The sequence below is a fragment of the Callionymus lyra genome, chromosome 14, assembly GCF_982586985.1.
Source record: "Callionymus lyra chromosome 14, fCalLyr1.hap1.1, whole genome shotgun sequence".
Classification (NCBI taxonomy): Eukaryota; Metazoa; Chordata; class Actinopteri; order Syngnathiformes; family Callionymidae; genus Callionymus; species Callionymus lyra.
Genome location: NC_141831.1, coordinates 23,235,996 through 23,259,299, shown reverse-complemented (window position 1 = coordinate 23,259,299; position 23,304 = coordinate 23,235,996). Strand labels below are relative to the sequence as shown.

Genomic DNA, 23,304 nt, shown 5'->3' with positions numbered 1-23,304 from the left:
GTGAAAAATGAGTGATTTGTTATCTTATTTTAATCATTGGAGCATAAGCACATGAAGTTACTTGATGGTCCTTTTTTGTGTTTGTATACATACATTTATAAAAATAGGTGTTAAATAGGAAAATAAAAGTATTATAGAAATGTAGATGAATAAACAGATTGATTAACTGTATTCCAAAGTATTTAAGTAGCAGCTATAGTTTGTACTTTATTCTTTTTTTGTTTCTTTTATATATACATATATTTTAATTTTATTTAAGTTTAAATTTCTTGTAATATGTGCATTTTTATTTCATTAAGAGAAATTGAATGACCATTGAAAGACAGAACAGTAGCAACTGTCTACAAAACACAAATACATATTTTATTACTATAATATTACACACATTATTATTATACACATGTTTTATTTAAATATAATAGGAACGTTAAGATGTAATTGACTCTCACAACTACTAAATACTTGCGACACAAACAAATGCACTCGTATGCTGCCACCTGCTGGTGTAAAGATGTACCAGCAACTATTTATTTTATCGTAGGAACTTCAAACCCGTTCAACTCTCACCACTTTACGACATTTCCCTGACATCATTACTTAATGTTTTGTGATTTATTTACACACATATATATATAATATTTCTTCTTTTTTTTCTATCCAGCGATGCTTATAACTTTCTGTTTTCTAAACACAAATACCTGGAACATGAACTTTAGTGCTGTTGGGACATTTTGGGGCGTTTGATTCAAACCTGAAATATTATGTGATTTGAAAAATAATCGTTGCCTTTAAAGTTAGATGACAAATAAATGACGAATATTCTTCTGCCGTTGATGTTGTCCACGTTCCTAGTTCTGACCAATCAGAGTGTAGAAACACACAGGCCACGCCCACACGCCGGCTAACAACGCCCCTAATCAATAGTACTTGCCGGGCCGGTGCTGGAGCCGCTAACGCAACTGTTGGTGAGAGACATGGACCGCCCTTGAGACAGGAGAACCGGCTGCTTTATTTAGTGGGAAGTATCAGGGCCATGGCCGGCGTGTTTGACATCGATTTGGACCAGCCGGACATCAATTTCTCCGGCGACGAACTCGACGATGATGTGAGTTGCCTGTTAGCTTCGATGCTAAGCTACCATAGCAGCCCCTCAAGGCCTGCGTCGCCGCTGAGCCCCATGTTTGGACGCCGCCTCCTCCTCCGCCTGTTCCCGCGGAATCCGGCGTCGTCCCGTAAACCTCCCACGAAGTTTGAGATGTTTTTTTTAAAAACATTAACAAACTGTTAAAAGTAAAAACGTGATCGGCGATGGTAACATTTATGAAACGCAAAGTTCTGCTCCGGCCGTTGGATGGAGTTTCCCCCAAACTCTCCATCATTGTGTTTATTAAACTTTAAACTTAAAACACTTTCTGTGGTTTTCAATGTCGCTCGAGTGTTTTTATAAAACATGGTGTCAGGAACTTACACAACTTTCTCGAGGCTTTATCAAGATGCGAAGCTTCGTCCCAGCTGATCGTTTGTTGTTGTTCGTTAACAACGTCAGTATGTTTAACACACTCTTCGTTTCTGGTTAAATAGACCTTGAAAATGTACCAGGAGTGAAATATACTTTTTGTTTACTTCAAAAAAAGATGTTACTTTGCTTGCTTTCCTTTGATGATGACTGTGTGACGTCACATGATGCTTTACACGTCATGTTTGACGAGAAACGACGTAACTTCCAGCACAAACAACGGCTTTTTTTCAATCGTAATATTGATGGAAATAGTGATAAAGTTGCATGTTTAATAACTATTCTTTTATTATTATTTTTATTTTTAGGATCACTATTCTGAAGCTATGGATCAGAGTAACGGATATGAAGTGTAAGTATTACAAGAAATAATATTCAGAACCATGTAAAATGATTAAAATATTTGATTTGGTTTTACTATGACCTGAATATCAGACATTAAGCTTCATTTGTGCCGAAAGAGAACCCAGCACCATCTCTCACTTGCTAATGGTATTACTGGGTGTGGTGACACATCTGTCAGAATCTGCAGACCAATTCAATTCAATGCAATTTTATTTAAAGTGTCTTATCATAACAAAGTTATCTCAAGACACTATACAGTTGAAATAAGACTATAGACCACTTTGGATTGCATCGCGAAACGACAAGATGTTGTCAACATTGAGTAATCTCATTACTTCTCTTTTTTGGAACTCAGAATGGGAGAGTGTGAGAAGTTTGAAATATCCGAGAGCACCGTCAACAATGGCTCGGAGAAGATCAGGCCAGAGTGTTTCGAATTGTTAAAGGTGCTGGGGAAAGGTGGATATGGAAAGGTGAGCCTCTTTGTCAAGCTCTCATCACATCAGTTTGGTTTGTGTTGCCATGTTAAATGTATTTTAATATATTTTTGTATTTGTAGGTCTTTCAAGTTCGGAAAGTGACCGGTACTACTTCTGGAAAGATATTTGCCATGAAGGTCTTGAAGAAAGTGAGTAGTCATTGACTGAACTTTCAGATTGAATGTCGACATCCAACAGATCTGAACTTTCTTGATTCATTTTTATGTATCAATGTACACTAGACATGTCCAAAGTCCCAGCAACCATTTCTGGGAAACGGATACCATTTGGCAATCATAAACAAATAAAATTGATTAAAACAGTCAATCTTTTCACTCAACGTTTCATCGCTAGCTTATGGAACAGTGTGTTGTTTCTGTCGATTTGTAGCAGCTAGTTGCACGTAGAGTATATGCAACAGTTTCTTATTCTTTTGCTTACTGTCTTGCTCCAGGCAATGATTGTGCGCAATGCGAAGGATACCGCCCACACCAAAGCCGAGAGGAACATCTTGGAGGAAGTGAAACACCCTTTCATCGTGGACCTCATCTATGCCTTTCAAACAGGAGGGAAGTTGTACCTCATCCTGGAGTATCTCAGTGGTGAGTATAAAAAAGGAAGATGTTTGTTTACTAGTTCTCTTCCTAAACTTTTGATGTGTTGGACTGCAGGCGGAGAGCTTTTCATGCAGCTGGAAAGGGAAGGGATATTCATGGAGGACACAGCCTGGTAGGTTATTTTTTTAGCAACAGAAACAGTGCTAGAGTTACCAAAACTTTTCAAGGCATTCCTCAAAGAGGTGAGCTCCTGATCAAGTGAGACAAACAACCCTGTTGAGCTTGTTCGGGTCGTCAATTTGCATAAGAGTGCAACAACAACTGAAACGAAGCCGATTGTGCTAAAAAAGCTCTAGTTAGATTTGTTTCTCTCATCAGGGCTCTGAGAACAATTGTCATCATCTTACGGCATGCATATTTCACTTTATAGGGATTTTTAAGTGATGTTTTCAATGTCTTTAAATAGTTTATTTTATTAACAGTTTGTCGTATAATAAAATAAATCATAAATATTATAAATCATATAATAAAAATGCATATAATCTTGTAAACAAACCTGGTTAATACCTGGTAATAATAACAAAACAATTGACAACAATAACAACATAAAAAAACATTATTTAACTATGAATAAAGGTTAAGTTTGTTGGAATAAAAGAATGATATAATAAAATCACCTCAATCTTCCTGTATGTTTAAAGAAGAGATGTGTAATATGTAAACCACAGATGAATATAGACTGATGTCTGAAGAAATGAGATGGAAACAAAATAATGATTCTAAATGAAGTTGTTTTTGTTTCCAAAGCTTCTATCTGGCTGAGATTTCCATGGCTCTGGGTCACCTGCACCAGAAAGGCATCATCTACAGAGACCTGAAGCCAGAAAACATCATGCTCAACAAAAATGGTTCTACTCTTTGACTTATCATTATTTGCTTGATGTTAGTATCTAATTCTAAACCCTTTTCAGGACATGTGAAGCTGACAGATTTTGGCCTTTGCAAAGAGTCCATCCATGACGGAACTGTCACACACACCTTCTGTGGCACCATTGAATACATGTACGTTTGAGATAATGGTGATCCACCTACATGCAGACATGATCTGACCACCTTCTGTTCAGGGCTCCGGAGATACTCACCAGGAGTGGACACAACCGAGCAGTTGACTGGTGGAGTCTGGGGGCGCTCATGTATGACATGCTCACAGGAGCGGTGTGTGCAGAATCTTTTTAGTTTTGCTAAATACCCACATTGAAGTCGTCAGTTGCTTATCTCGGTTTCTCTCCTAAAGCCTCCATTTACTGCTGAAAACCGGAAGAAAACCATTGACAAGATACTCAAGTGCAAACTGAGTCTACCACCCTACCTCACGCCCGATGCCCGCGACCTCTTAAAGAGAGTGAGTCGTTTAAAGGTCCTACGTGCTCTGTAGCGTGCAGAAATTAACCTTTTCCTTCTCACTTTTGTTTTAGCTACTCAAACGTAATTCTGCGAACAGACTCGGTGGAGGGCCAGGAGATGCTGCAGACATTCAGGTAGTCTTAACTATTGTTATTGTTTATGAACTCCTTGAGATGTTTGAAAGCACATTCTGAATGTGTCGTCCTTAGAATAGTTTTGAGCAGGTGCCTGTTTATTTAGGATTGTAAGGTAAGGTAAAACTTTATTGACCCTTCAGGAGGTCTCCTTCAGGAAATTGTTTTTTTCCAATAGCCAATACATACAGCAATTTTTTATAAAAAAAAAAATCAAAATAAAATAAGAACAAGAACATAAAGAGAAATAACAAGATGATACAATCTGAGTCTAAAGATAAAGACAAAGAACATAGATCAAATAAAACAACAAAGACAAAGGATACAAAGACTAACATAGAACAGAACATCCAGATACTTTCACTCCACTCCTGCCCCCGAACTCAGAATTGTACAATTTAATAGCCCGAGGAATGAATGAGTCCCTGAGTCTATTTGTTTTGCACCTGGGTAGGAGCATTCGTGCACTCATTCTGCTTCTCTGCTCACTGATGACAGTGTTCAGAGGATGACTGTCATCGTCCATGATGGACAGTAGTTTGTTCAATGATCTCCTCTCAGCAACTGTCACCAGTGAGTCCAGCTTCATTCCAACCACAGAGCCAGCCCTCCTGATCAACCTGTCCAACCTGTTGACACTCCTCTTGGACACATTCCCACCCCAACACACCACAGCATAGAACAGGACACCGGCCACCACAGACTGGTAGAACATGCAGAGGAGCTTCTTGCAGATGTTAAATGATCGAAGCCTCCTCAGAAAGTAGTGTCTGGTTCTTAATAGTATCAGCATTAACTATTCATTGTTGTTATAGATAATTCATGATGGACGGGTAAATGCGGGAATAACCACCTTAATTTAATCGTTTAATAAACAAACTGCCGAGCAAAGGAGCTGAAATATAAGTTATGTAGTTCTGATAATGTACTCTAGGTGGTAGCAAAGACCTCTTTAAAAAATGCTCACGCATGGTGGTCAAGTTTGCAAAGTGATAGTGGAAATATTAGGGTTTGACCCTCCCTGAGACCAAATTTATTGTCAATTTAAAATCTTGAAACATGTTTATGAGTGCTGTGGTTGGTGCTTTAGAGAACTTTCAACAGTTTCCTTGTTCTCGGATGGGCTCTCTCTAGGCACTCCTATTTCCTCCCACATTTCAAAATCATATTCATTGAGGGTTACTTGACCTCCAACGTCATGGGAGAATCCTGTTGAAGCAATAAGTTTAAAAAAGAAAACTGTCACTAATTGTAACTTTTAATCCACAGACACACTCATTCTTCAGACACATCAAATGGGATGATCTGTTGGCTCACAAGGTCGAGCCTCCATTCAAACCAACACTGGTGAGTCAACATTTCTGCTCCCAGAACCACTTCTTTGTCATTTTTACCTAACCAAGGTATCTTGGCAGCAATCGGCCGACGACGCCAGTCAGTTTGACTCAAAATTCACCAACCAGACTCCGGTGGACAGTCCGGATGACTCCACGCTCAGCGAGAGCGCCAATCAAGTCTTCCTCGTGAGTGACACTTTTGTGGTTCTGTAGAACAGTTTGTGTAAAAAGGTTTTTTAGACATGATGTAGTGATGCTGATCTAAGCTTGTCGTATGTGTTGTTTGATAATGTCATTCTTCTCTCCACACAAGGGCTTCACATATGTCGCGCCGTCAGTCCTTGAGAACATCAAGGAGAAGTTTTCTTATGAGCCAAAGTTTCGCTCACCACGCAAGTTTCCAGGAAGTCCGAGGACTCAAGTGAGGTGAGACTTGTCACTCTTGATTGATTACTAATGTCTCTTAGTCCTCTATAAAAACATTAAACATACTGATGGATAATCTTTTCTTTATTTAAAGTCCGGTGAAGTTTGCAAGCGGGGATTTCTGGACTCGGGGACCCTCGCTAACCCCCGGCTCACCCCTCCTCACCTATAGCAACTGTCCAGATCCATCCACGGAGCAGTTGGCGGGGGATCACATGGACACGGGCGTCGGCACGTTTGAGGTCTCGGCGCCTCTCCCCATCAGACGACCAACTGGAATGAACGCTGGCTTTTCCAAAAAACAGACTTTCCCCCTAAACTCCAAGAGACCGGAACATCTACGCATGAACATTTGACGTTTGGATTTCTTGAGAAATATAGGGCTTTTAAATTCCTTTTTTCTTTTTTTTTTTTTTTTTTTTCTCAAGGATGCTGTTGACGCCGATCACCAGCTGTTTCTGATCTGAGGTTAGATTATGGGCCAGTTCCGTGGGAGAGATTTATGACTTAATTTTACTGCAAGCTGTTGGATTTTATCACAGTGGCCTTCACTCTGGCCATTTTTGCATGGTTAGGTACTGATCTACATCATCGAGTTTCCTTTTTGAACCATATCTGTTCTAATGGATTTAAGTGCCTATGAAACTGTTTACTTGTCACATCCAAATTTTGAGTTCTGCTCAAATGTTTGGAACATTTTTTTCAAATCAGCTTGTTGAATTTTTTATGATAATTTCAGGTTCATACGATGTAGACTGTTACTTGAGGTCACTGGAGCACAAGTGGAGGTCATGGTTTACTCCATGTTCCTTAAGGGGGAATTGTTGCCTGATCTGTCAGATCCACGGATCCTTCATTTAAAGCTGCTAGACAATACTGACCACGTTACTGTTTTAAAAAAGGCAAATTATTGCTTATTTTTAATCGCTTTTTTAAATATGCGGACCATTTGTCTTCCAAAGTATTGGGGTTTGGTTGCTCTTTCATTCTCTTGTTAATTAAGTATCGCTTTTGTTTTTATTCTATTTATTTGAAGTGCTGTTGAGTTTCAGTTGTGAATTTTAATCTCTATGCAAACAAGTAATTTATTATTAAGAGAGGCAGCATTCTTTACCATATCTTTTGTAAAACTTTTTTTTTCACATGCATCACAATTTGTATTTTTCACTCCAAATGTATTATTTAACGTTCATTCCAGGATGTGTCATTGTTTTCACAGATACATTTTGATCTGTTACTGAAACTTGAATTTTTGTGTACCGCTCGTAGCTGCACGTGACGCAAAATCCACAGAAGTTTTTTGTGCCTTGTTCCTGACAGAGACATGTTTGTACGACTGGTCGTAAAATTCTTAAGGGAGGCTTCCTATTCTTGATGAGTCAATGGTTCACACAGAGTTGTGTATAATTGGATCTTAAGTTGTAAAATATGTGTTTAATCAGACTTGTTTTATTTTGTCTTAGTTGTACAGTGTGAATATACTTTGTCTAAATCGGAGAGAATAAATGGATGGACATTTACTTTAAGTACATTGCCTTATTGAAGAAACTATTTTTTTGTAAACTATAACCCGGCATGATTAGAAGAAGTATGGTAGGTGGTAATTCTATGTGAGAATTTAGTACATGAGATTGTGTGAATATAAAATGATGGAATGGAATAAATCTACATTTTTTGGTTGCTGACTTAATCTCTGCTCGTCGAAAAATCAACCACCGTAAACCTTTTGGCTCACACTATTCGATAGTAATTTTTTTTTTCTGATTACATCCGGGTTCCATACGCATATTGACAGGTGACTCGTGACAACACTGGCGATCTGACTGACCGTGACAGCAGAGCGGTGATACTGCCATTAAAAAAAAAATCACATATATAGTTTAACAAAAGTAAAACATAAGTTAGTTTATAACTAGGTATTGACCTAGGTATTGTCTCTAGGACAAAAACAATGAACACAATACAAACTTGTCAGGCAAAACTGTTTATTGCGATGGATTGAAATGGATCAAAATATAAGTGAAATTCTTCTTTCATAATAAAATACATGAGTCCATGTCTTTGGTTTTTGAACAAAATACTACCCTAACTCTGTAGAAAAATAATTTATATGTAAATCATCCTCTGAAGACAAAGATCCTGCATGTTGTTTATATGTTAGAAGAGAAAAAGACAAATTGTGTCACATCCACCATTTATAGGGAAAATAAGAGTGATACCAGTTCAAACTTTGGAAAGGTGAAAAAAGGACTGGTTTGTGTGATAAATATGGGTTAATCAAATGTTGAAAATATATAGATATATATTTCTTTAATATATTTACAATAAAATGTCTCAAAAGATGACAAAAACAACCACCAAACTAAGCATTATTAAACTGCATCCACATGATTTTATCAGAACTGTGTTTTTATATAACTGAAACCAGATTTTCAAGAGCAGTGCTGATGTGATGAAGCTTCTTTCTGTCGTCTGTTTCAACTTGGGGAGGTAACAGGCGAAGCAGGAAGTGTATCCAACAAGTGTTAACAAAACACTAAAAATATTATTAAAATAAAGAAATCTTGCAATAAGTGGATGCATTTCAATAGAAACAGGTTCATTAAACAACCTGATGGTGAATCAACAGTGTGTGCAACATTGTCAGTCAGTGGGCTTTGACACTTGTACATCACGTTAGTCAGTAAATCTGCAGGTGCGGTGATGTTGCGCCGTCTCTCCAAGTGTACACCTTGTCCGTGATGACGGTCCGGCAGAGGGGGCAGCTCTTCTCGCGGTTGAACCACAGAGCGATGCATTCATCACAGAAAATGTGCTGCACAGACAATTTGAGCCATCAGTTGAGTCCCTCTATTAAACTGTTTGAGTGTAAATCACCTGGCAGATCAGCGCGCGAGGGTCTCGGTATTCTCCCTGGCAGATCGGACAAACGTCTCCAGCCTCACTGCACTGACTTCTGGTTGCTGCTGCGCCTGTGTGCTAAAAACACACACACACCAATCCAGGTCAGGGAGCCAGCAGATACACAAGCAGACAGAAGAAGAAACCTCACTCACCTCGCCCTTCAGAACCAACTTCACAGTCTTCTGGATTGAAGACAGTTGACCATACAGACCCAAAAGCTGAGAGGAAATAACAAAATGTAATTAGACAGCTTGACAAAGAAGACCAAAAAGTGTAATGTTGCACCTTTAATATGAGGTAGATCAAAGCCAGAAGTATCCCGAGAGTGAGTCCAGGGGCTCCATCAGCCTCATGGTAGGTGACCAGGTAGCGGAACCACAGTGGGACGGGAGTCATTGCCTGGTGGAGTTGGCCCGTTTCTTCTGCCATCATCAGCAACCGGCCCTGAATTCAAAAAACATCATATTTGTCCACATTTGCCTTCATTCTGAAATTTAGTTTTGATTGTTTTATCTAGAGAAGTGTGTTGGCATGAAGCTTAAACTTTTGACGTATACAAAACTGCAACTTGGAGTTCTCACCTGGGCTCGGAAAGTCACCAGCGAGGCTGGGAGCAGCAGGATAAGGCACTTAATCCCCATGTATATGAACTTTATGATGAAGTTGGTGATGCCAACAGCCCATAAAACGTCCCAGAATCCCAGTGGCTCATTCACGGAGTTGAGAAGAATGAGGCTAAAAAAAAGGCACATGTGTCAACCGGTTTTACTTTAAAAGAACAATTAAGAGTACACTACGTTACCAGTGGTGAAGTGTCTCTGTAGAAAAGGTGTAGTAGAGCAGGGTGGTGGACGAGGTGAGGAAGAAGAGCATCCATAAACACTGCAGCTTTGAGTGTCGCTCCTGAAATACAAACACGCATGAATACCTCAAATTAAAAAATACTGGACAACTGAGTTTAAGTCTCACCTGCAAAAACACTTGTGTTTGAATATTTTTATTCACATACAGAAAGGTCATGAAGAGGCCAACTCCAACAGCAAGTCCTGGGGAATAAAAAGGCACAGGTGGATCTATGAGACTGCTCCCCGTCGTGGCACTGATGTGAAACCTTACCTAAGGTGTGTTGGATGACCAGTTTAGCACACAGAATGACCAGGAAAGGAAGGCTCTTCTGAAGCCACTTAAGGAGGTAACGAAGTTCAGACAGAGAAGAACTGGGTTCTCCAGAGTCTATGTCAGAATCAGACGAGTCCGGCTCAGGCTCGGCAGTGGAACGCTGAGCCCGAATCTGCCCGTGTGAATGTGAGTGGGCCCTTGACCTTCTGGATGATGCTCCTCCGCCGGTGTCTCCCACCGTCATGGGGACTCTCACTTCATTGCCGTCTGAGGTGGAAGAAGCCGTCATAGATGATGATGGCCTGTTGACAAGCTCTGGTTGCAGGGTCAGGGACAAACCATTTACTGCTGCATGTGGGCTTCCCTGGATTAAATTGGGCTGCATTGCAGTTGGCGTCAGTTTTGCTGCATTCCTTTAACATAAAAGCGAGTGTTGAATTAAAATTCCATCGATAAAAGTTTAAATAAAGACACAACAGAGTTAGAATTCAAACTGAAAATGAGAAGTAAATAGGAAGTAGACCTCTAAATTGAACGACGATATAGATGGCAGGTACTTATGGCGTGACTGAAGTTTATCAATGCAAATGTAGATTATTGGTCGGATTAAATCGTTGCAGATTATCTAGCCCGTTTGATACGTTACGACCATCTAAAATATTACGTTTATAACACTGAATGTGTCATCCACGCCACGACAGACCAATATGGACCAGGAAGTCTGGCGTTAGTTCTGCGTGTATTCAAAAAGTCACGACGAAGACAAACATCCTGGTTCTCGCGTCGTCTCCAGTGCTCAGACCATCGTTCCAAACCACATTGTAAGGATTAGGAACCAACTGTTACAAGTTGATCTGGTCAGATGATATCGATCCTTCATCGGCAGTGACAACTAGCACTTTACGGATAAACAGATAAAAAAAAAAGAACCACCTTACCTGTCACACTGCACACGGAGTTTCATGGTAAATGTTTAGTCTCCATTGAACTGGACTCCAAAATCGCCAAACGAAAATAAAAGAAAAACAAAAAGAGCTAAAGTTGTTAGCTAAGAGTGCTAAGCCATTTGACGTTATTTACGGCAGGAGCAGACGTCACCCATTTCTTTGTTGGATTTGAGTTTAGTTGTGTTTGGTTAAGATTTCGGTGGTGCCGCCATCTAGCGGTTTCATTTGTTACCACACTAATATGCAGAGAGAAAATAATAATCTTTTTCACATGTAAGCGAAGAAAATTACCATCTTAAATTGGCATAGTTCAAAAAATGTCATTCCAATGTTCTTTTTTAGCCACTTTTTTGTTTGATCGAAGCGGACACTAAACCGGTACTGACACACCTTCTCTTGCAATGATCTCAACTCAGGTTCCATTCTCTTCTATGCGTGATACAAAAATAATTAAATTATTTTTTCTATAGGTATGAGTGTGTGTATGGTTATGTTTCTTTGTGTGCCCTGCTACAGACTGGCGTCCTTTCCAGGGTGTCCCCGCCTCTCGTCCAATGAACCTGGGATAGGTTCCAGTCCCCGCAATAACTTCGGTACCTCGATTATAATCTAAAACAAACAAAATATGTTTTCGAATGTTATAAAGACGAGTTTTTAGATTTTCTGGATACCGATTTATTATTCTGGTTTTATTTGCTCATTTAGATAATATTCAAGTCATTCGGTACTCTCTGGTTCCATTTACACCCCGTACCAGTTGGGGGCGGTGACACACCGATGTGGCATTACAATAACCAGCGAGGAAGTCTTCATCGTTCCACTGGAGGTGACATTCGAGTTAAAGCTGCAACATAGGAAGCAGACATTAACAAACAGTAACAATGGCGCAGGCATTGCAGAGAATGGTCGCCAAAGTCCCGACAATGGTCGGAGGTGAGTAAGATCACGCACTTTGATAGCAATCCATGAGACGTGTTATCAGTCTACCATGTAGCTAACTGATGTAGCTTCATTGACTAGCTTCCTGATGATTCTGTGCACATTTTGACCATTTAATGCTCTTTACTTAATACATTTTGTGTTCAAATTTGCAAAAGATGTCAATTTATTATCAGTTTTATTCAGTATTGTTAACTAAGCAATTCAAAGCCTTGTTCTCGTGTAAAACTGTGGTTGTTTTCCCCGTCAGCCGCTGTCACCTACTCCAAACCCCGACTTGCAACCTTCTGGCACTATGCTCGTGTTGAACTGGTCCCACCGTCCCCTGCCGAGATCCCCAAGGCCATCGAGGGGGCAACAAACCTGCTGAAGGCTGTCCAGAGTGGGCGTCTGGGTCAGACCACCGTGAGGGTAAAAACAGAATCTCAATACTGATTTGTTTTAAATCGAAAGTTCACCCAAAATTCAAATATTGCTCATTTTCTACTCATCCTCATGTCAACTAAGGGAGTAATCTGTTCTTTTTAGAGTTATACACAAAAATATTTGTATATAGACTGTTCTCAGTGGACAAACTTCCTCCAGAAAGACTTTAAAAAAACATCCAAATGCCTCCATACTGCATGTCTGTAATGTCCATCTTGTATTAATGCCTCGATGAGAAGAATTGTTCCTGAAAAAATGTCATATTTCTATATTTTATGCTTGTTGTGGCAGGTGTTTAAACAATATTAAGGTAAGGTAAGGTACAACTTTATTGATCCCTCAGGAGGTCTCTTTTGGGAAATTGTTTTTTCCAATAGCCAATACATACAGCATTTTTTTATAAAAAATAAATCAAAATAAAATAAGAACAAGAGAAAGAAAACTAACACAATTACACAATCTAAGTCTAAAGATAAGCAATCTGTATTCACAGAAACATTAAACATTAAAAGTGTTTAAGCGGAATAAACGTAAGTACTCTGAGTAAATATCATATGGACAGTGTAGATGGTAGATTGTATGTGCTCTGGAAGCATTCAAGCAGTATGGAGGTATATGGATGTTTTTAAGTGTCTTTTGGGAGTAAGTTCCTTCATTAAAATGAATGTACATTTTCCCTATGACTCTAAAAAGAAAGTGATTACGCAACCTTAGTTGACATTAGGGTGAGCAGATAATGAGTGGAGGTTGAATTTTAGGTGAACAATCACTTTAACTACATGTCTATTCCAGACAACATGTAACTAACCCTAGGATAAGATACTCTTTAGAAAAAAATGTTTGTCATTTTAATCCGTCTGTCTGCAGGAGGCCATGAGGAATGGACTGGTGGCAACTGAAGTCTTGATGTGGTTCTTCATTGGAGAGTGTATCGGCAAAGGAGGCATTGTTGGATATGATGTGTAAAATCTGGACTTTCTCTGTTCTGTTGTATTAAATATTTAAACTCAATTGTTTGTCTTTTCTTTTTTTGAATGGAATGTCATGTGTATTTTTATGTATAAAACTTGAGGATTCAATGTGCCCATTCATTAATTAATCAACTATTACTTCTGCTGTCTGCAGACCTGTTACCGACCACTTAGCTGGTTGGCAAGTTGATTTACCTTAAAAATGTTAAAAAAAGAAATGGTTAGTTCCGTCAAATCTGTATTTTCTGTGCAGGTGTTTAATGTGCGCCTGTGTACCTTTCGGAAATATAGTACTTTTTTTAAATTTTCATTTATGAATAGGACATCTGCTAATAAAATTGAAAATATTTCACTGTTATGTCTTAACTTAAAATTAGTTATGCTAATATTTATTTTAATACATACAGTGGCTTGCATAAAGTATTTTAGACTTTTCCACATTTTGTCACGTTACCTGCCACAAACATCTTATTAGAATTTAATGTAAACGACCAACACAAAGTTAAATTAGACATGGTTTTTAATTTTTTTCGAAAATAAACTGACAACACACCACAGCATAGAACAGGACACTGGCCACCACAGACTGGTAGAACATGCAAAGGAGCTTCTTGCAGATGTTAAATGATCGAAGCCTCCTCAGAAAGTACAGTCTACTCTGAACCTTCTTATATACATGGTCTGTATTGCAGGACCAGTCCAGTTTACTGTCCATCCACACACCGAGGTACTTATAGTTGTCCACTATCTCCACCTCGTCGCCTCTGATGGACACTGGACGTGGCTTTGTCCTGGACCTCCCGAAGTCCAAGACCAGCTCCTTGGTCTTTGAGGTGTTCAGCTTCAAGTGGTTCCTCTCACTCCAGTCCACAAAGTCACTTATCAGACTCCTATACTCGTCTACGCTGTTGTCCCTGATGCATCCAACAATGGCAGTGTCGTCAGCATACTTCTGGACGAGACTCAGCTCTGAGTTGTAGCAGAAGTCTGAAGTGTAGATGGTGAAGAGGAGAGGGGCCAGTACTGTCCCCTGAGGTGCTCCTGTACTGCACACCACAGTGTCAGACTTGATATCCTTCAGCCTGACATACTGTGGTCGATCAGTAAGATAGTCCGTAATCCAGGAGACCAGACCAGGGTCCACATGCATCTTAGTCAGTTTGTCCTGCAGCAGAGTGGCAGGATGGTGTTGAAGGCACTAGAAAAGTCCAGGAATAGGATTCTCACTGGACCGCATCCTTTATCCAAGTGGGAGTAGGTCCGATGCAGGAGGTGAAGGATGGCATCTTCCACACCAACTGCTGGCTGGTAGGCAAACTGCAGGGGGTCTTGCGCGTGCTGGACTTGTGGCCTGAGATGTTCGAGGACCAGCCGCTCCAGTGTCTTCATCAGCTGCGAAGTCAGTGCCACCGGTCTGTAATCGTTCAGCACACTTGGTGGGATCTTTTTAGGGACTGGAACGATACAGGAAGTCTTCCACAGAGTTGGTACTTTCCCCAGCCGTAGACTGAGGTTGAAGACATGCTGGGGCGGCTCAGCTAGTACAGCAGCGCAGGTCTTTAGCAGTCGAGCAGACACCTTATCAGGACCAGCAGCCTTCCCTGGACGAATCCTCCGAAGTACATCCTGTACCTGGAGTGAGGTGAAGCTGGGAAGTGGTTGTGTGGAGCTGAGGGGGGCACAAGAAGGTGGGGCAGGTCCTGAGGCGGGCAGCAGTGAGGGTGAGGTGACCTGCTCAAACCTGTTGAAAAAGTTGTTCAGTCCATTTGCCTCCTCCACCGTGTCCACTGCAGTCAGAGAGGCCTTGGTCTTGTGTCCAGTGATGGTTTTAACACCATCCCAGACCTCTCTTATTTCTTCTCGGCTCAGCTTCTCCTCCAACCTCCTCCTGTAGGTGTCCTTTGCCTCCCTCAAGCATCGCTTCACCTCCTGCTGAGCTGACCTCATGGCGTCCCTGTCCCTGCTCCTGAAAGCCACTTTCTTCCTGTTAAGGACATCCTTGACCTCCTTTGTTACCCACGGTTTATTATTAGGGTAACAGCGGACAGTCTTAGTAGGGGCGACAACGTCCAAGCAGAAATTTAAATAATCTGTTAGACAGTGTGTCTGACCCTCGATGTCCTCACCATGAGACCTCAGCAGCACATCCCAGTCTGTTGTTTCAAAGCTGTCTCTGATGGCGTCCTCCACAGCTGGTGTCCACTTTCTGATTGTCTTAGTGGTCACAGTCTGTCTCTGCACCAGAGGAATGTACTGTGACTGAAGGTGGACCAGGTTATGATCGTACCTTCCAAGTGGAGGAAGAGGTTTGGCTCTGTAGGCGTCCTTCAAGTTAGAATAAAGAAGGTCAATTGTCCTGTTATTCCTGGTGGGACAATCCACGGCCTGATGGAAAGTAGGCAGAGTAGAGTCCAGGTTGGCATGATTAAGATGATGATAAACGCGTCAGGATGTTGATTCTGAAGTCTAGCTGTCATTGTGTGGATCTTCTCACAGGCAGATGCAGCCGCAGCGCTCGGAGGAATGTAAACACACAGCGCGATCACGTGACTGAACTCACGCGGTAGATAATACGGACGCATGCTGACAGCCAACAGTTCGAAATCTTGACAACATGAGACTTTCTTCACAGTAACGTGTCCCGGACTACACCAGCGTTTATTCAGCAATAGTAAGTAACTATAGCTACATTTTTTATGGAATACAATAATTGCTAAATGTTAACATTTTTTTTAATTAATTAGAAATATTTAAGTCAACACAGCTAAGTAAAATAAAAAGTTAATTCAGATGAATTAGCTTATTTGAATTATATGATGTCATTTTGTCATAGCTAACCAAGTGTAGTGAATATATTATTTTGAATCTGAACTGACCAATATAATGTCAGAAGTGGGATTTGAACCCACGCCTCCAACTGGAGACCAGAAGTCCCATACATATGGAAGGTTTATACCTTGAGTCTGGCGCCTTAGACCACTCGGCCATCCTGACATTGCTATTTGGTAAGTAGCTTGTTGAAAGTAGTCTGCAAGTATAGCTACATATTTATTGAACACAATAATTGCTAAATGTTAACATTTTTTTAATTAATTATAAATATTTGAGTCAACACAGCTAAGTAAAATAAAAAGTTAATTCAGATGAATTGGTAGCTTATTTGAATTATATGATGTCATTTTGTCATAGCTAACCAAGTGTAGTGAATATATTATTTTGAATCTGAACTGACCAATATAATGTCAGAAGTGGGATTTGAACCCACGCCTCCAACTGGTGACCAGAAGTCCCATACATATGGAAGGTTTATACCTTGAGTCTGGCGCCTTACACCACTCGGCCATTCTGACATTGCTGTTCGGTAAGTAGCTTGTTGAAATTAGTCTGGAAGTATAGCTACATATTTATTGAACACAATAATTGCTAAATGTTAACATTTTTTTGATTAATTAGAAATATTTAAGTCAACACAGCTAAGTAAAATAAAAAGTTAATTCAGATGAATTGTTAGCTTGTTTGAATTATATGATGTCATTTTGTCATAGCTAACCAAGTGTAGTGTATATACTATTTTGAATCTGAACTGACCAAAAGAGTGTCAGAAGTGGGATTTGAACCCACGCCTCCAACTGGAGACCAGAAGTCCCATACATATGGAAGGTTTATAACTTGAGTCTGGCATCTTAGACCACTCGGCTACCCTGACATAGTAAGTAGCTTGTTGAAAGTAGTCTGCAAGTATAGCTACATTTGCTATTGAACACAATAATAGCTAAATGTTAATATTTTTTTGAATAATTAGAAATATTTAAGTCAAGTGTAGTGAATATACTACTTTGAATCTGAACAATATAATGTCAGAAGTGGGATTTGAACCCACGCCTCCAACTGGAGACCAGAAGTCCCATACATATGGAAGGTTTATACCTTGAGTCTGGCGCCTTAGACCACTCGGCCATCCTGACGTTGCTGCTTGACAAGTAGCTTATTGAAAGTAGTCTGCAAGTATAGCTTCATTTTTTATTGAATACAATAATTGCTAAATGTTAACATTTTTTTAATTAATTAGAAATATTTAAGCCAACACAGCTAAGTAAAATAAAAAGTTAATTCAGATGAATTGTTAGCTTGTTTGAATTATATGATGTCATTTTGTCATAGCTAACCAAGTGTAGTGAATATATTATTTTGAATCTGAACTGACCAATATAATGTCAGAAGTGGGATTTGAACCCACGCCTCCAACTGGAGACCAGAAGTCCCATACATATGGAAGGTTTATACCTTGAGTCTGGCGCCTTAGACCACTCGGCCATCCTGACATTGCTGCTTGGTAAGTAGCTTATTGAAAGTAGTCTGCAAGTATAGCTACATTTTTTAACTGAATACAATAATTGCTAAATGTAATTTTTTTTAAATGAATTAGAAATATTTAGGTCAACATAGCTAAGTAAAATAAAAACTGAATTCAGATGAAGTATTAGCTTGTTTGAATTATCTGATGTCATTTTGTCATATCTAACCAAGTGTAGTGAATATACTATTTTGAATCTGAACCATATAATGTCAGAAGTGGGATTTGAACCCACACCTCCAACTGGAGACCAGAAGTCCCATACATATGGAAGGTTTATACCTTGAGTCTGGCGCCTTAGACCACTTTGCCATCCTGACATTGCTGCTTTAAAAGTACCTTGTTGAAAGAAGTCTGTTAGTATAGCTACATTTTTTTTAAATTGAATACTATAATTGCTAAATGTTAACATCTTTTTAATTAATTTTAAATATTTAAGTCAACACAGCTAAATAAAATAAAAACTGAATTCAGATGAATTGTTAGCTTGTTTGAATTATATGATGTCATTTTGTCATAGCTAACCAAGTGTAGTGAATATACTATTTTGAATCTGAACTGACCAATATAATGTCAGAAGTGGGATTTGAACCCACGCCTCCAACTGGAGACCAGAAGTCACATACATATGGAAGGTTTACACCTTGAGTCTGGCGCCTTAGACCACTCGGCCGTCCTGACATTGCTGCTTGACAATTAGCTTGTTGAAAGAAGTCTGCAAGTATAGCTACATTTTTATTGAATACAATAATTGCTAATTGTTAACATTTTTTAAATTAATTTTAAATAATTAAGTCAACACAGCTAAGTAAAATTACAACTGAATTCAGATGAATAGTTAGCTTGTTTTAATAATATGATGTCATTTTTCCATAGCTAACCAAGTGTAGTGAATATACTATTTTGAATCTGAACTGACCAAAAGAGTGTCAGAAGTGGGATTTGAACCCACGCCTCCAACTGGAGACCAGAAGTCCCATACATATGGAAGGTTTATACCTTGAGTCTGGCGCCTTAGACCACTCGGCCATCCTGATGTTGCTGCTTGCTAAGTAGCTTGTTGAAAGTAGTCTGCAAGTATAGCTACATTGTTTTTATTGAACACAATAATTGCTAAATGTTAACATCTTTTTAATTAATTTTAAATATTTAAGTCAACACAGCTAAATAAAATAAAAACTGAATTCAGATGAATTGTTAGCTTGTTTGAATTATATGAGGTCATTTTGTCATAGATAACCAAGTGTAGTGAATATACTATTTTGAATCTGAACTGACCAATATAATGTCAGAAGTGGGATTTGAACCCACGCCTCCAACTGGAGACCAGAAGTCCCATACATATGGAAGGTTTATACCTTGAGTCTGGCGCCTTAGACCACTCAGCCATTCTGACTTTGCTGCTTTACAAGTACCTTGTTGAAAGAAGTCTGTAAGTATAGCTACATTTTTTTTAATTGAATACTATAATTGATAAATGTTAACATCTTTTAAATTAATTTTAAATATTTAATTCAACACAGCTAAATCAAATAAAAACTGAATTCAGATGAATTGTTAGCTTGTTTGAATTATATGATGTCATTTTGTCATAGATAACCAAGTGTAGTGAATATACTATTTTGAATCTGAACTGACCAAAAGAGTGTCAGAAGTGAGATTTGAACCCACGCCTCCAACTGGAGACCAGAAGTCCCATAGATATGGAAGGTTTATACCTTGAGTCTGGCGCCTTAGACCACTCGGCCATCCTGACATTGCTGCTTGACAATTAGCTTGTTGAAATAAGTCTGCAAGTATAGTTACATTTTTATTGAATACAATAATTGCTAATTGTTAACTTTTTTTTAAATTAATTTTAAAAAATTAAGTCAACACAGCTAAGTAAAATAAAAACTGAATTCAGGTGAATTGTTAGCTTGTTTGAATTATATGATGTCATTTTGTCATAGATAACCAAGTGTAGTGAATATACTATTTTGAATCTGAACAATATAATGTCAGAAGTGGGATTTGAACCCACGCCTCCAACTGGAGACCAGAAGTCCCATACATATGGAAGGTTTATACCTTGAGTCTGGCGCCTTAGACCACTCGGCCATCCTGACATTGGTGCTTGGTAAGTAGCTTGTTGAAAGTAGTCTGCAAGTATAGCTACATTTTTTTTATTGAATACAATAATTGCTAATTGTTAACATTTTTTTTAAATTAATTTTAAATAATTAAGTCAACACAGCTAAGTAAAATAAAAACTGAATTCAGATGAATTGTTAGCTTGTTTGAATTATATGATGTCATTTTGTCATAGATAACCAAGTGTAGTTAATATACTATTTTGAATCTGAACTGACCAAAAGAGTGTCAGAAGTGGGATTTGAACCCACGCCTCCAACTGGAGACCAGAAGTCCCATAGATATGGAAGGTTTATACCTTGAGTCTGGCGCCTTAGACCACTCGGCCATCCTGACGTTGCTGCTTGCTAAGTAGCTTGTTGAAAGTAGTCTGCAAGTATAGCTACATTTTTTAACTGATTACAATAATTGCTAAATGTAATTTTTTTTTTAAATGAATTAGAAATAATTAGGTCAACACAGCTAAGTAAAATAAAAACTGAATTCCGATGAAATGTTAGCTTGTTTGAATTATATGATGTCATTTTGTCATAGCTAACCAAGTGTAGTGAATATATTATTTTGAATCTGAACAATATAATGTCAGAAGTGGGATTTGAACCCACGCCTCCAACTGGAGACCAGAAGTCCCGTACATATGGAAGGTTTATACCTTGAGTCTGGCGCCTTAGACCACTCGGCCATCCTGACATTTCTGTTTGTTTATGAGCTTGTTGAAGGTAGTCTGGTGGTATCATACAATTTTTTAATGAATACAATAATTGCTAAATGTTAACAAGTTTTCAGTATAAAAAAATAAATTTGGTCAAAAAATCCTACTAAAATAAAAAGTGAATTAAGATGAAATGTTAGCTTGTTTGAATGATATGATTTCATTATGTCATAGCTAACCAAGTGTAGTTAATATACTATTTTGAATCTGAACTGACCAATATAATGTCAGAAGTGGGATTTGAACCCACGCCTCCAACTGGAGACCTGAAGTCCCATACATATGGAAGGTTTATACCTTGAGTCTGGCGCCTTAGACCACTCGGCCATCCTGACATTGCTGCTTGTTTATGAGCTTGTTGAAGGTAGTCTGGTGGTATCATACAATTTTTTAATGAATACAATAATTGCTAAATGTTAACAAGTTTTCAGTATAAAAAAATTAATTTGGTCAAAAAATCCTACTAAAATAAAAAGTGAATTAAGATGAAATGTTAGCTTGTTTGAATGATATGATTTCATTATGTCATAGCTAACCAAGTGTAGTTAATATACTATTTTGAATCTGAACTGACCAATATAATGTCAGAAGTGGGATTTGAACCTACGCCTCCAACTGGAGACCAGAAGTCCCATACATATGGAAGGTTTATACCTTGAGTCTGGCGCCTTAGACCACTCGGCCATCCTGACATTGCTGCTTGGTAAGTAGCTTGTTGAAAGAAGTCTGCAAGTATAGCTACATTTTTATTGAATACAATAATTGCTAATTGTTAACATTTTTTTAAATTAATTTGAAATAATTAAGTCAACACAGCTAAGTAAAATAAAAACTGAATTCAGGTGAATTGTTTGCTTGTTTGAATTATATGATGTCATTTTGTCATAGATAACCAAGTGTAGTGAATATACTATTTTGAATCTGAACAATATAATGTCAGAAGTGGGATTTGAACCCACGCCTCGAACTGGAGACCAGAAGTCCCATACATATGGAAGGTTTATACCTTGAGTCTGGCGCCTTAGACCACTCGGCCATCCTGACATTGCTGCTTGTTTATGAGCTTGTTGAAGGTAGTCTGGTGGTATCATACAATTTTTTATTGAATACAATAATTGCTAAATGTTAACAAGTTTTCAGTATAAAAAAAATAATTTGGTCAAAAAATACTACTAAAATAAAAAGTGAATTGAGATGAAATGTTAGCTTGTTTGAATGATATGATTTCATTTTGTCATAGCTAACCAAGTGTAGTTAATATACTATTTTGAATCTGAACTGACCAATATAATGTCAGAAGTGGGATTTGAACCCATGCCTCCAACTGGAGACCAGAAGTCCCATACATATGGAAGGTTTATACTTTGAGTCTGGCGCCTTAGACCACTCGGCCATCCTGACATTGCTGCTTGACAATTAGCTTGTTGAAAGAAGTCTGGAAGTATAGCTACATTTTTATTGAATACAATAATTGCTAATTGTTAACATTTTTTTAAATTAATTTTAAATAATTAAGTCAACACAGCTAAGTAAAATAAAAACTGAATTCAGATGAATTGTTAGCTTGTTTGAATTATATGATGTCATTTTGTCATAGATAACCAAGTGTAGTGAATATACTATTTTGAATCTGAACCGACCAAAAGAGTGTCAGAAGTGGGATTTGAACCCACGCCTCCAACTGGAGACCAGAAGTCCCATAGATATGGAAGGTTTATACCTTGAGTCTGGCGCCTTAGACCACTCGGCCATCCTGACATTGGTGCTTGACAATTAGCTTGTTGAAATAAGTCTGCAAGTATAGCTACATTTTTATTGAATACAATAATTGCTAATTGTTAACATTTTTTAAAATTAATTTTAAATAATTAAGTCAACACAGCTAAGTAAAATAAAAACTGAATTCAGATGAATTGTTAGCTTGTTTGAATTATATGATGTCATTTTGTCATAGATAACCAAGTGTAGTGAATATACTATTTTGAATCTGAACTGACCAATATAATGTCAGAAGTGGGATTTGAACCCACGCCTCAAACTGGAGACCAGAAGTCCCATACATATGGAAGGTTTATACCTTGAGTCTGGCGCCTTAGACCACTCGGCCATCCTGACATTGGTGCTTGGTAAGTAGCTTGTTGAAAGTAGTCTGCAAGTATAGCTACATTTTTTTTATTGAATACAATAATTGCTAATTGTTAACATTTTTTTTAATTAATTTTAAATAATTAAGTCAACACAGCTAAGTAAAATAAAAACTGAATTCAGATGAATTGTTAGCTTGTTTGAATTATATGATGTCATTTTGTCATAGATAACCAAGTGTAGTGAATATACTATTTTGAATCTGAACTGACCAAAAGAGTGTCAGAAGTGGGATTTGAACCCACGCCTCCAACTGGAGACCAGAAGTCCCATACATATGGAAGGTTTATACCTTGAGTCTGGCGCCTTAGACCACTCGGCCATCCTGACGTTGCTGCTTGCTAAGTAGCTTGTTGAAAGTAGTCTGCAAGTATAGCTACATTTTTTAACTGATTACAATAATTGCTAAATGTAATTTTTTTTTTAAATGAATTAGAAATAATTAGGTCAACACAG

General features: G+C 38.4%; 3 protein-coding genes and 18 non-coding genes across 22 annotated transcripts; 2 read left to right on the top strand and 19 right to left on the bottom strand.

Moving 5' to 3' along the window:
* Window positions 1-711: 711 nt before the first annotated feature.
* rps6kb1a (ribosomal protein S6 kinase B1a) lies at window positions 712-7,883 on the top strand. Its single transcript, XM_087807384.1, has 15 exons — window positions 712-1,105; window positions 1,825-1,868; window positions 2,217-2,334; window positions 2,421-2,489; window positions 2,795-2,942; window positions 3,012-3,069; window positions 3,705-3,805; window positions 3,869-3,959; window positions 4,022-4,112; window positions 4,192-4,299; window positions 4,373-4,435; window positions 5,705-5,782; window positions 5,851-5,958; window positions 6,086-6,198; window positions 6,293-7,883. Exons 1-15 carry the CDS (start codon window positions 1,034-1,036, stop codon window positions 6,552-6,554), a joined length of 1,524 nt encoding a protein of 507 aa, XP_087663510.1. The 5' UTR covers window positions 712-1,033; the 3' UTR covers window positions 6,555-7,883.
* A 283-nt stretch (window positions 7,884-8,166) lies between these two features.
* On the bottom strand, window positions 8,167-11,324 carry rnft1 (ring finger protein, transmembrane 1). 2 transcript variants are annotated; one of them, XM_087807181.1, is made up of 10 exons: window positions 11,160-11,324; window positions 10,561-10,634; window positions 10,219-10,488; window positions 10,072-10,148; window positions 9,905-10,005; window positions 9,684-9,837; window positions 9,388-9,546; window positions 9,255-9,320; window positions 9,076-9,177; window positions 8,167-9,013 (listed from the first exon to the last, which is right to left on the bottom strand). In XM_087807181.1, exons 1-10 carry the CDS (start codon window positions 11,183-11,185, stop codon window positions 8,879-8,881), a joined length of 1,164 nt encoding a protein of 387 aa, XP_087663307.1. In that variant the 5' UTR covers window positions 11,186-11,324; the 3' UTR covers window positions 8,167-8,878. The 2 variants fall into 2 exon arrangements, with proteins under 2 accessions (XP_087663307.1, XP_087663306.1); XM_087807180.1 differs by having other exon boundaries at window positions 10,219-10,634.
* Window positions 11,325-11,955: 631 nt separating this feature from the next.
* On the top strand, window positions 11,956-13,544 carry atp5mg (ATP synthase membrane subunit g). The gene is made up of 3 exons (XM_087807288.1): window positions 11,956-12,101; window positions 12,358-12,518; window positions 13,401-13,544. The coding sequence occupies exons 1-3, from the start codon at window positions 12,050-12,052 to the stop codon at window positions 13,497-13,499; spliced, it is 312 nt and encodes a 103-aa protein (XP_087663414.1). The 5' UTR covers window positions 11,956-12,049; the 3' UTR covers window positions 13,500-13,544.
* Window positions 13,545-16,388: 2,844 nt separating this feature from the next.
* Window positions 16,389-16,498, bottom strand: trnal-caa (transfer RNA leucine (anticodon CAA)). Its single transcript has 2 exons — window positions 16,461-16,498; window positions 16,389-16,434 (listed from the first exon to the last, which is right to left on the bottom strand). It is a non-coding gene; the product is annotated as a tRNA-Leu (tRNA).
* A 246-nt stretch (window positions 16,499-16,744) lies between these two features.
* trnal-caa (transfer RNA leucine (anticodon CAA)) lies at window positions 16,745-16,854 on the bottom strand. Its single transcript has 2 exons — window positions 16,817-16,854; window positions 16,745-16,790 (listed from the first exon to the last, which is right to left on the bottom strand). It is a non-coding gene; the product is annotated as a tRNA-Leu (tRNA).
* A 505-nt stretch (window positions 16,855-17,359) lies between these two features.
* On the bottom strand, window positions 17,360-17,469 carry trnal-caa (transfer RNA leucine (anticodon CAA)). The gene is made up of 2 exons: window positions 17,432-17,469; window positions 17,360-17,405 (listed from the first exon to the last, which is right to left on the bottom strand). It is a non-coding gene; the product is annotated as a tRNA-Leu (tRNA).
* A 247-nt stretch (window positions 17,470-17,716) lies between these two features.
* Window positions 17,717-17,826, bottom strand: trnal-caa (transfer RNA leucine (anticodon CAA)). The gene is made up of 2 exons: window positions 17,789-17,826; window positions 17,717-17,762 (listed from the first exon to the last, which is right to left on the bottom strand). It is a non-coding gene; the product is annotated as a tRNA-Leu (tRNA).
* Window positions 17,827-18,429: 603 nt separating this feature from the next.
* On the bottom strand, window positions 18,430-18,539 carry trnal-caa (transfer RNA leucine (anticodon CAA)). The gene is made up of 2 exons: window positions 18,502-18,539; window positions 18,430-18,475 (listed from the first exon to the last, which is right to left on the bottom strand). It is a non-coding gene; the product is annotated as a tRNA-Leu (tRNA).
* Window positions 18,540-18,785: 246 nt separating this feature from the next.
* Window positions 18,786-18,895, bottom strand: trnal-caa (transfer RNA leucine (anticodon CAA)). The gene is made up of 2 exons: window positions 18,858-18,895; window positions 18,786-18,831 (listed from the first exon to the last, which is right to left on the bottom strand). It is a non-coding gene; the product is annotated as a tRNA-Leu (tRNA).
* A 249-nt stretch (window positions 18,896-19,144) lies between these two features.
* trnal-caa (transfer RNA leucine (anticodon CAA)) lies at window positions 19,145-19,254 on the bottom strand. The gene is made up of 2 exons: window positions 19,217-19,254; window positions 19,145-19,190 (listed from the first exon to the last, which is right to left on the bottom strand). It is a non-coding gene; the product is annotated as a tRNA-Leu (tRNA).
* A 250-nt stretch (window positions 19,255-19,504) lies between these two features.
* On the bottom strand, window positions 19,505-19,614 carry trnal-caa (transfer RNA leucine (anticodon CAA)). Its single transcript has 2 exons — window positions 19,577-19,614; window positions 19,505-19,550 (listed from the first exon to the last, which is right to left on the bottom strand). It is a non-coding gene; the product is annotated as a tRNA-Leu (tRNA).
* Window positions 19,615-19,856: 242 nt separating this feature from the next.
* On the bottom strand, window positions 19,857-19,966 carry trnal-caa (transfer RNA leucine (anticodon CAA)). Its single transcript has 2 exons — window positions 19,929-19,966; window positions 19,857-19,902 (listed from the first exon to the last, which is right to left on the bottom strand). It is a non-coding gene; the product is annotated as a tRNA-Leu (tRNA).
* Window positions 19,967-20,217: 251 nt separating this feature from the next.
* Window positions 20,218-20,327, bottom strand: trnal-caa (transfer RNA leucine (anticodon CAA)). The gene is made up of 2 exons: window positions 20,290-20,327; window positions 20,218-20,263 (listed from the first exon to the last, which is right to left on the bottom strand). It is a non-coding gene; the product is annotated as a tRNA-Leu (tRNA).
* Window positions 20,328-20,571: 244 nt separating this feature from the next.
* trnal-caa (transfer RNA leucine (anticodon CAA)) lies at window positions 20,572-20,681 on the bottom strand. Its single transcript has 2 exons — window positions 20,644-20,681; window positions 20,572-20,617 (listed from the first exon to the last, which is right to left on the bottom strand). It is a non-coding gene; the product is annotated as a tRNA-Leu (tRNA).
* A 247-nt stretch (window positions 20,682-20,928) lies between these two features.
* Window positions 20,929-21,038, bottom strand: trnal-caa (transfer RNA leucine (anticodon CAA)). The gene is made up of 2 exons: window positions 21,001-21,038; window positions 20,929-20,974 (listed from the first exon to the last, which is right to left on the bottom strand). It is a non-coding gene; the product is annotated as a tRNA-Leu (tRNA).
* A 247-nt stretch (window positions 21,039-21,285) lies between these two features.
* On the bottom strand, window positions 21,286-21,395 carry trnal-caa (transfer RNA leucine (anticodon CAA)). Its single transcript has 2 exons — window positions 21,358-21,395; window positions 21,286-21,331 (listed from the first exon to the last, which is right to left on the bottom strand). It is a non-coding gene; the product is annotated as a tRNA-Leu (tRNA).
* A 242-nt stretch (window positions 21,396-21,637) lies between these two features.
* Window positions 21,638-21,747, bottom strand: trnal-caa (transfer RNA leucine (anticodon CAA)). The gene is made up of 2 exons: window positions 21,710-21,747; window positions 21,638-21,683 (listed from the first exon to the last, which is right to left on the bottom strand). It is a non-coding gene; the product is annotated as a tRNA-Leu (tRNA).
* A 247-nt stretch (window positions 21,748-21,994) lies between these two features.
* Window positions 21,995-22,104, bottom strand: trnal-caa (transfer RNA leucine (anticodon CAA)). Its single transcript has 2 exons — window positions 22,067-22,104; window positions 21,995-22,040 (listed from the first exon to the last, which is right to left on the bottom strand). It is a non-coding gene; the product is annotated as a tRNA-Leu (tRNA).
* A 247-nt stretch (window positions 22,105-22,351) lies between these two features.
* trnal-caa (transfer RNA leucine (anticodon CAA)) lies at window positions 22,352-22,461 on the bottom strand. The gene is made up of 2 exons: window positions 22,424-22,461; window positions 22,352-22,397 (listed from the first exon to the last, which is right to left on the bottom strand). It is a non-coding gene; the product is annotated as a tRNA-Leu (tRNA).
* A 247-nt stretch (window positions 22,462-22,708) lies between these two features.
* trnal-caa (transfer RNA leucine (anticodon CAA)) lies at window positions 22,709-22,818 on the bottom strand. The gene is made up of 2 exons: window positions 22,781-22,818; window positions 22,709-22,754 (listed from the first exon to the last, which is right to left on the bottom strand). It is a non-coding gene; the product is annotated as a tRNA-Leu (tRNA).
* Window positions 22,819-23,068: 250 nt separating this feature from the next.
* On the bottom strand, window positions 23,069-23,178 carry trnal-caa (transfer RNA leucine (anticodon CAA)). The gene is made up of 2 exons: window positions 23,141-23,178; window positions 23,069-23,114 (listed from the first exon to the last, which is right to left on the bottom strand). It is a non-coding gene; the product is annotated as a tRNA-Leu (tRNA).
* Window positions 23,179-23,304: the final 126 nt, after the last annotated feature.

Bases quoted from the DNA above. Each gene is read 5' to 3' on its own strand.
- rps6kb1a (XM_087807384.1), top strand. From the start codon at position 1,034: ATGGCCGGCGTGTTTGACATCGATTTGGACCAGCCGGACATCAATTTC. The intron at 2,335-2,420 runs GTGAGCCTCTTT...TTGTATTTGTAG, and splicing joins GGAAAGGTGGATATGGAAAG to GTCTTTCAAGTTCGGAAAGT. The intron at 3,960-4,021 runs GTACGTTTGAGA...CCTTCTGTTCAG, and splicing joins TGTGGCACCATTGAATACAT to GGCTCCGGAGATACTCACCA.
- rnft1 (XM_087807180.1), bottom strand. From the start codon at position 11,185: ATGAAACTCCGTGTGCAGTGTGACAG. The intron at 9,547-9,683 runs GTGAGAACTCCA...TTTTGAATTCAG, and splicing joins TGGTGACTTTCCGAGCCCAG to GGCCGGTTGCTGATGATGGC. The intron at 9,014-9,075 runs GTGATTTACACT...TTGTCTGTGCAG, and splicing joins CTCGCGCGCTGATCTGCCAG to CACATTTTCTGTGATGAATG.
- atp5mg (XM_087807288.1), top strand. From the start codon at position 12,050: ATGGCGCAGGCATTGCAGAGAATGGTCGCCAAAGTCCCGACAATGGTC. The intron at 12,102-12,357 runs GTGAGTAAGATC...TTTCCCCGTCAG, and splicing joins AGTCCCGACAATGGTCGGAG to CCGCTGTCACCTACTCCAAA. The intron at 12,519-13,400 runs GTAAAAACAGAA...GTCTGTCTGCAG, and splicing joins TGGGTCAGACCACCGTGAGG to GAGGCCATGAGGAATGGACT.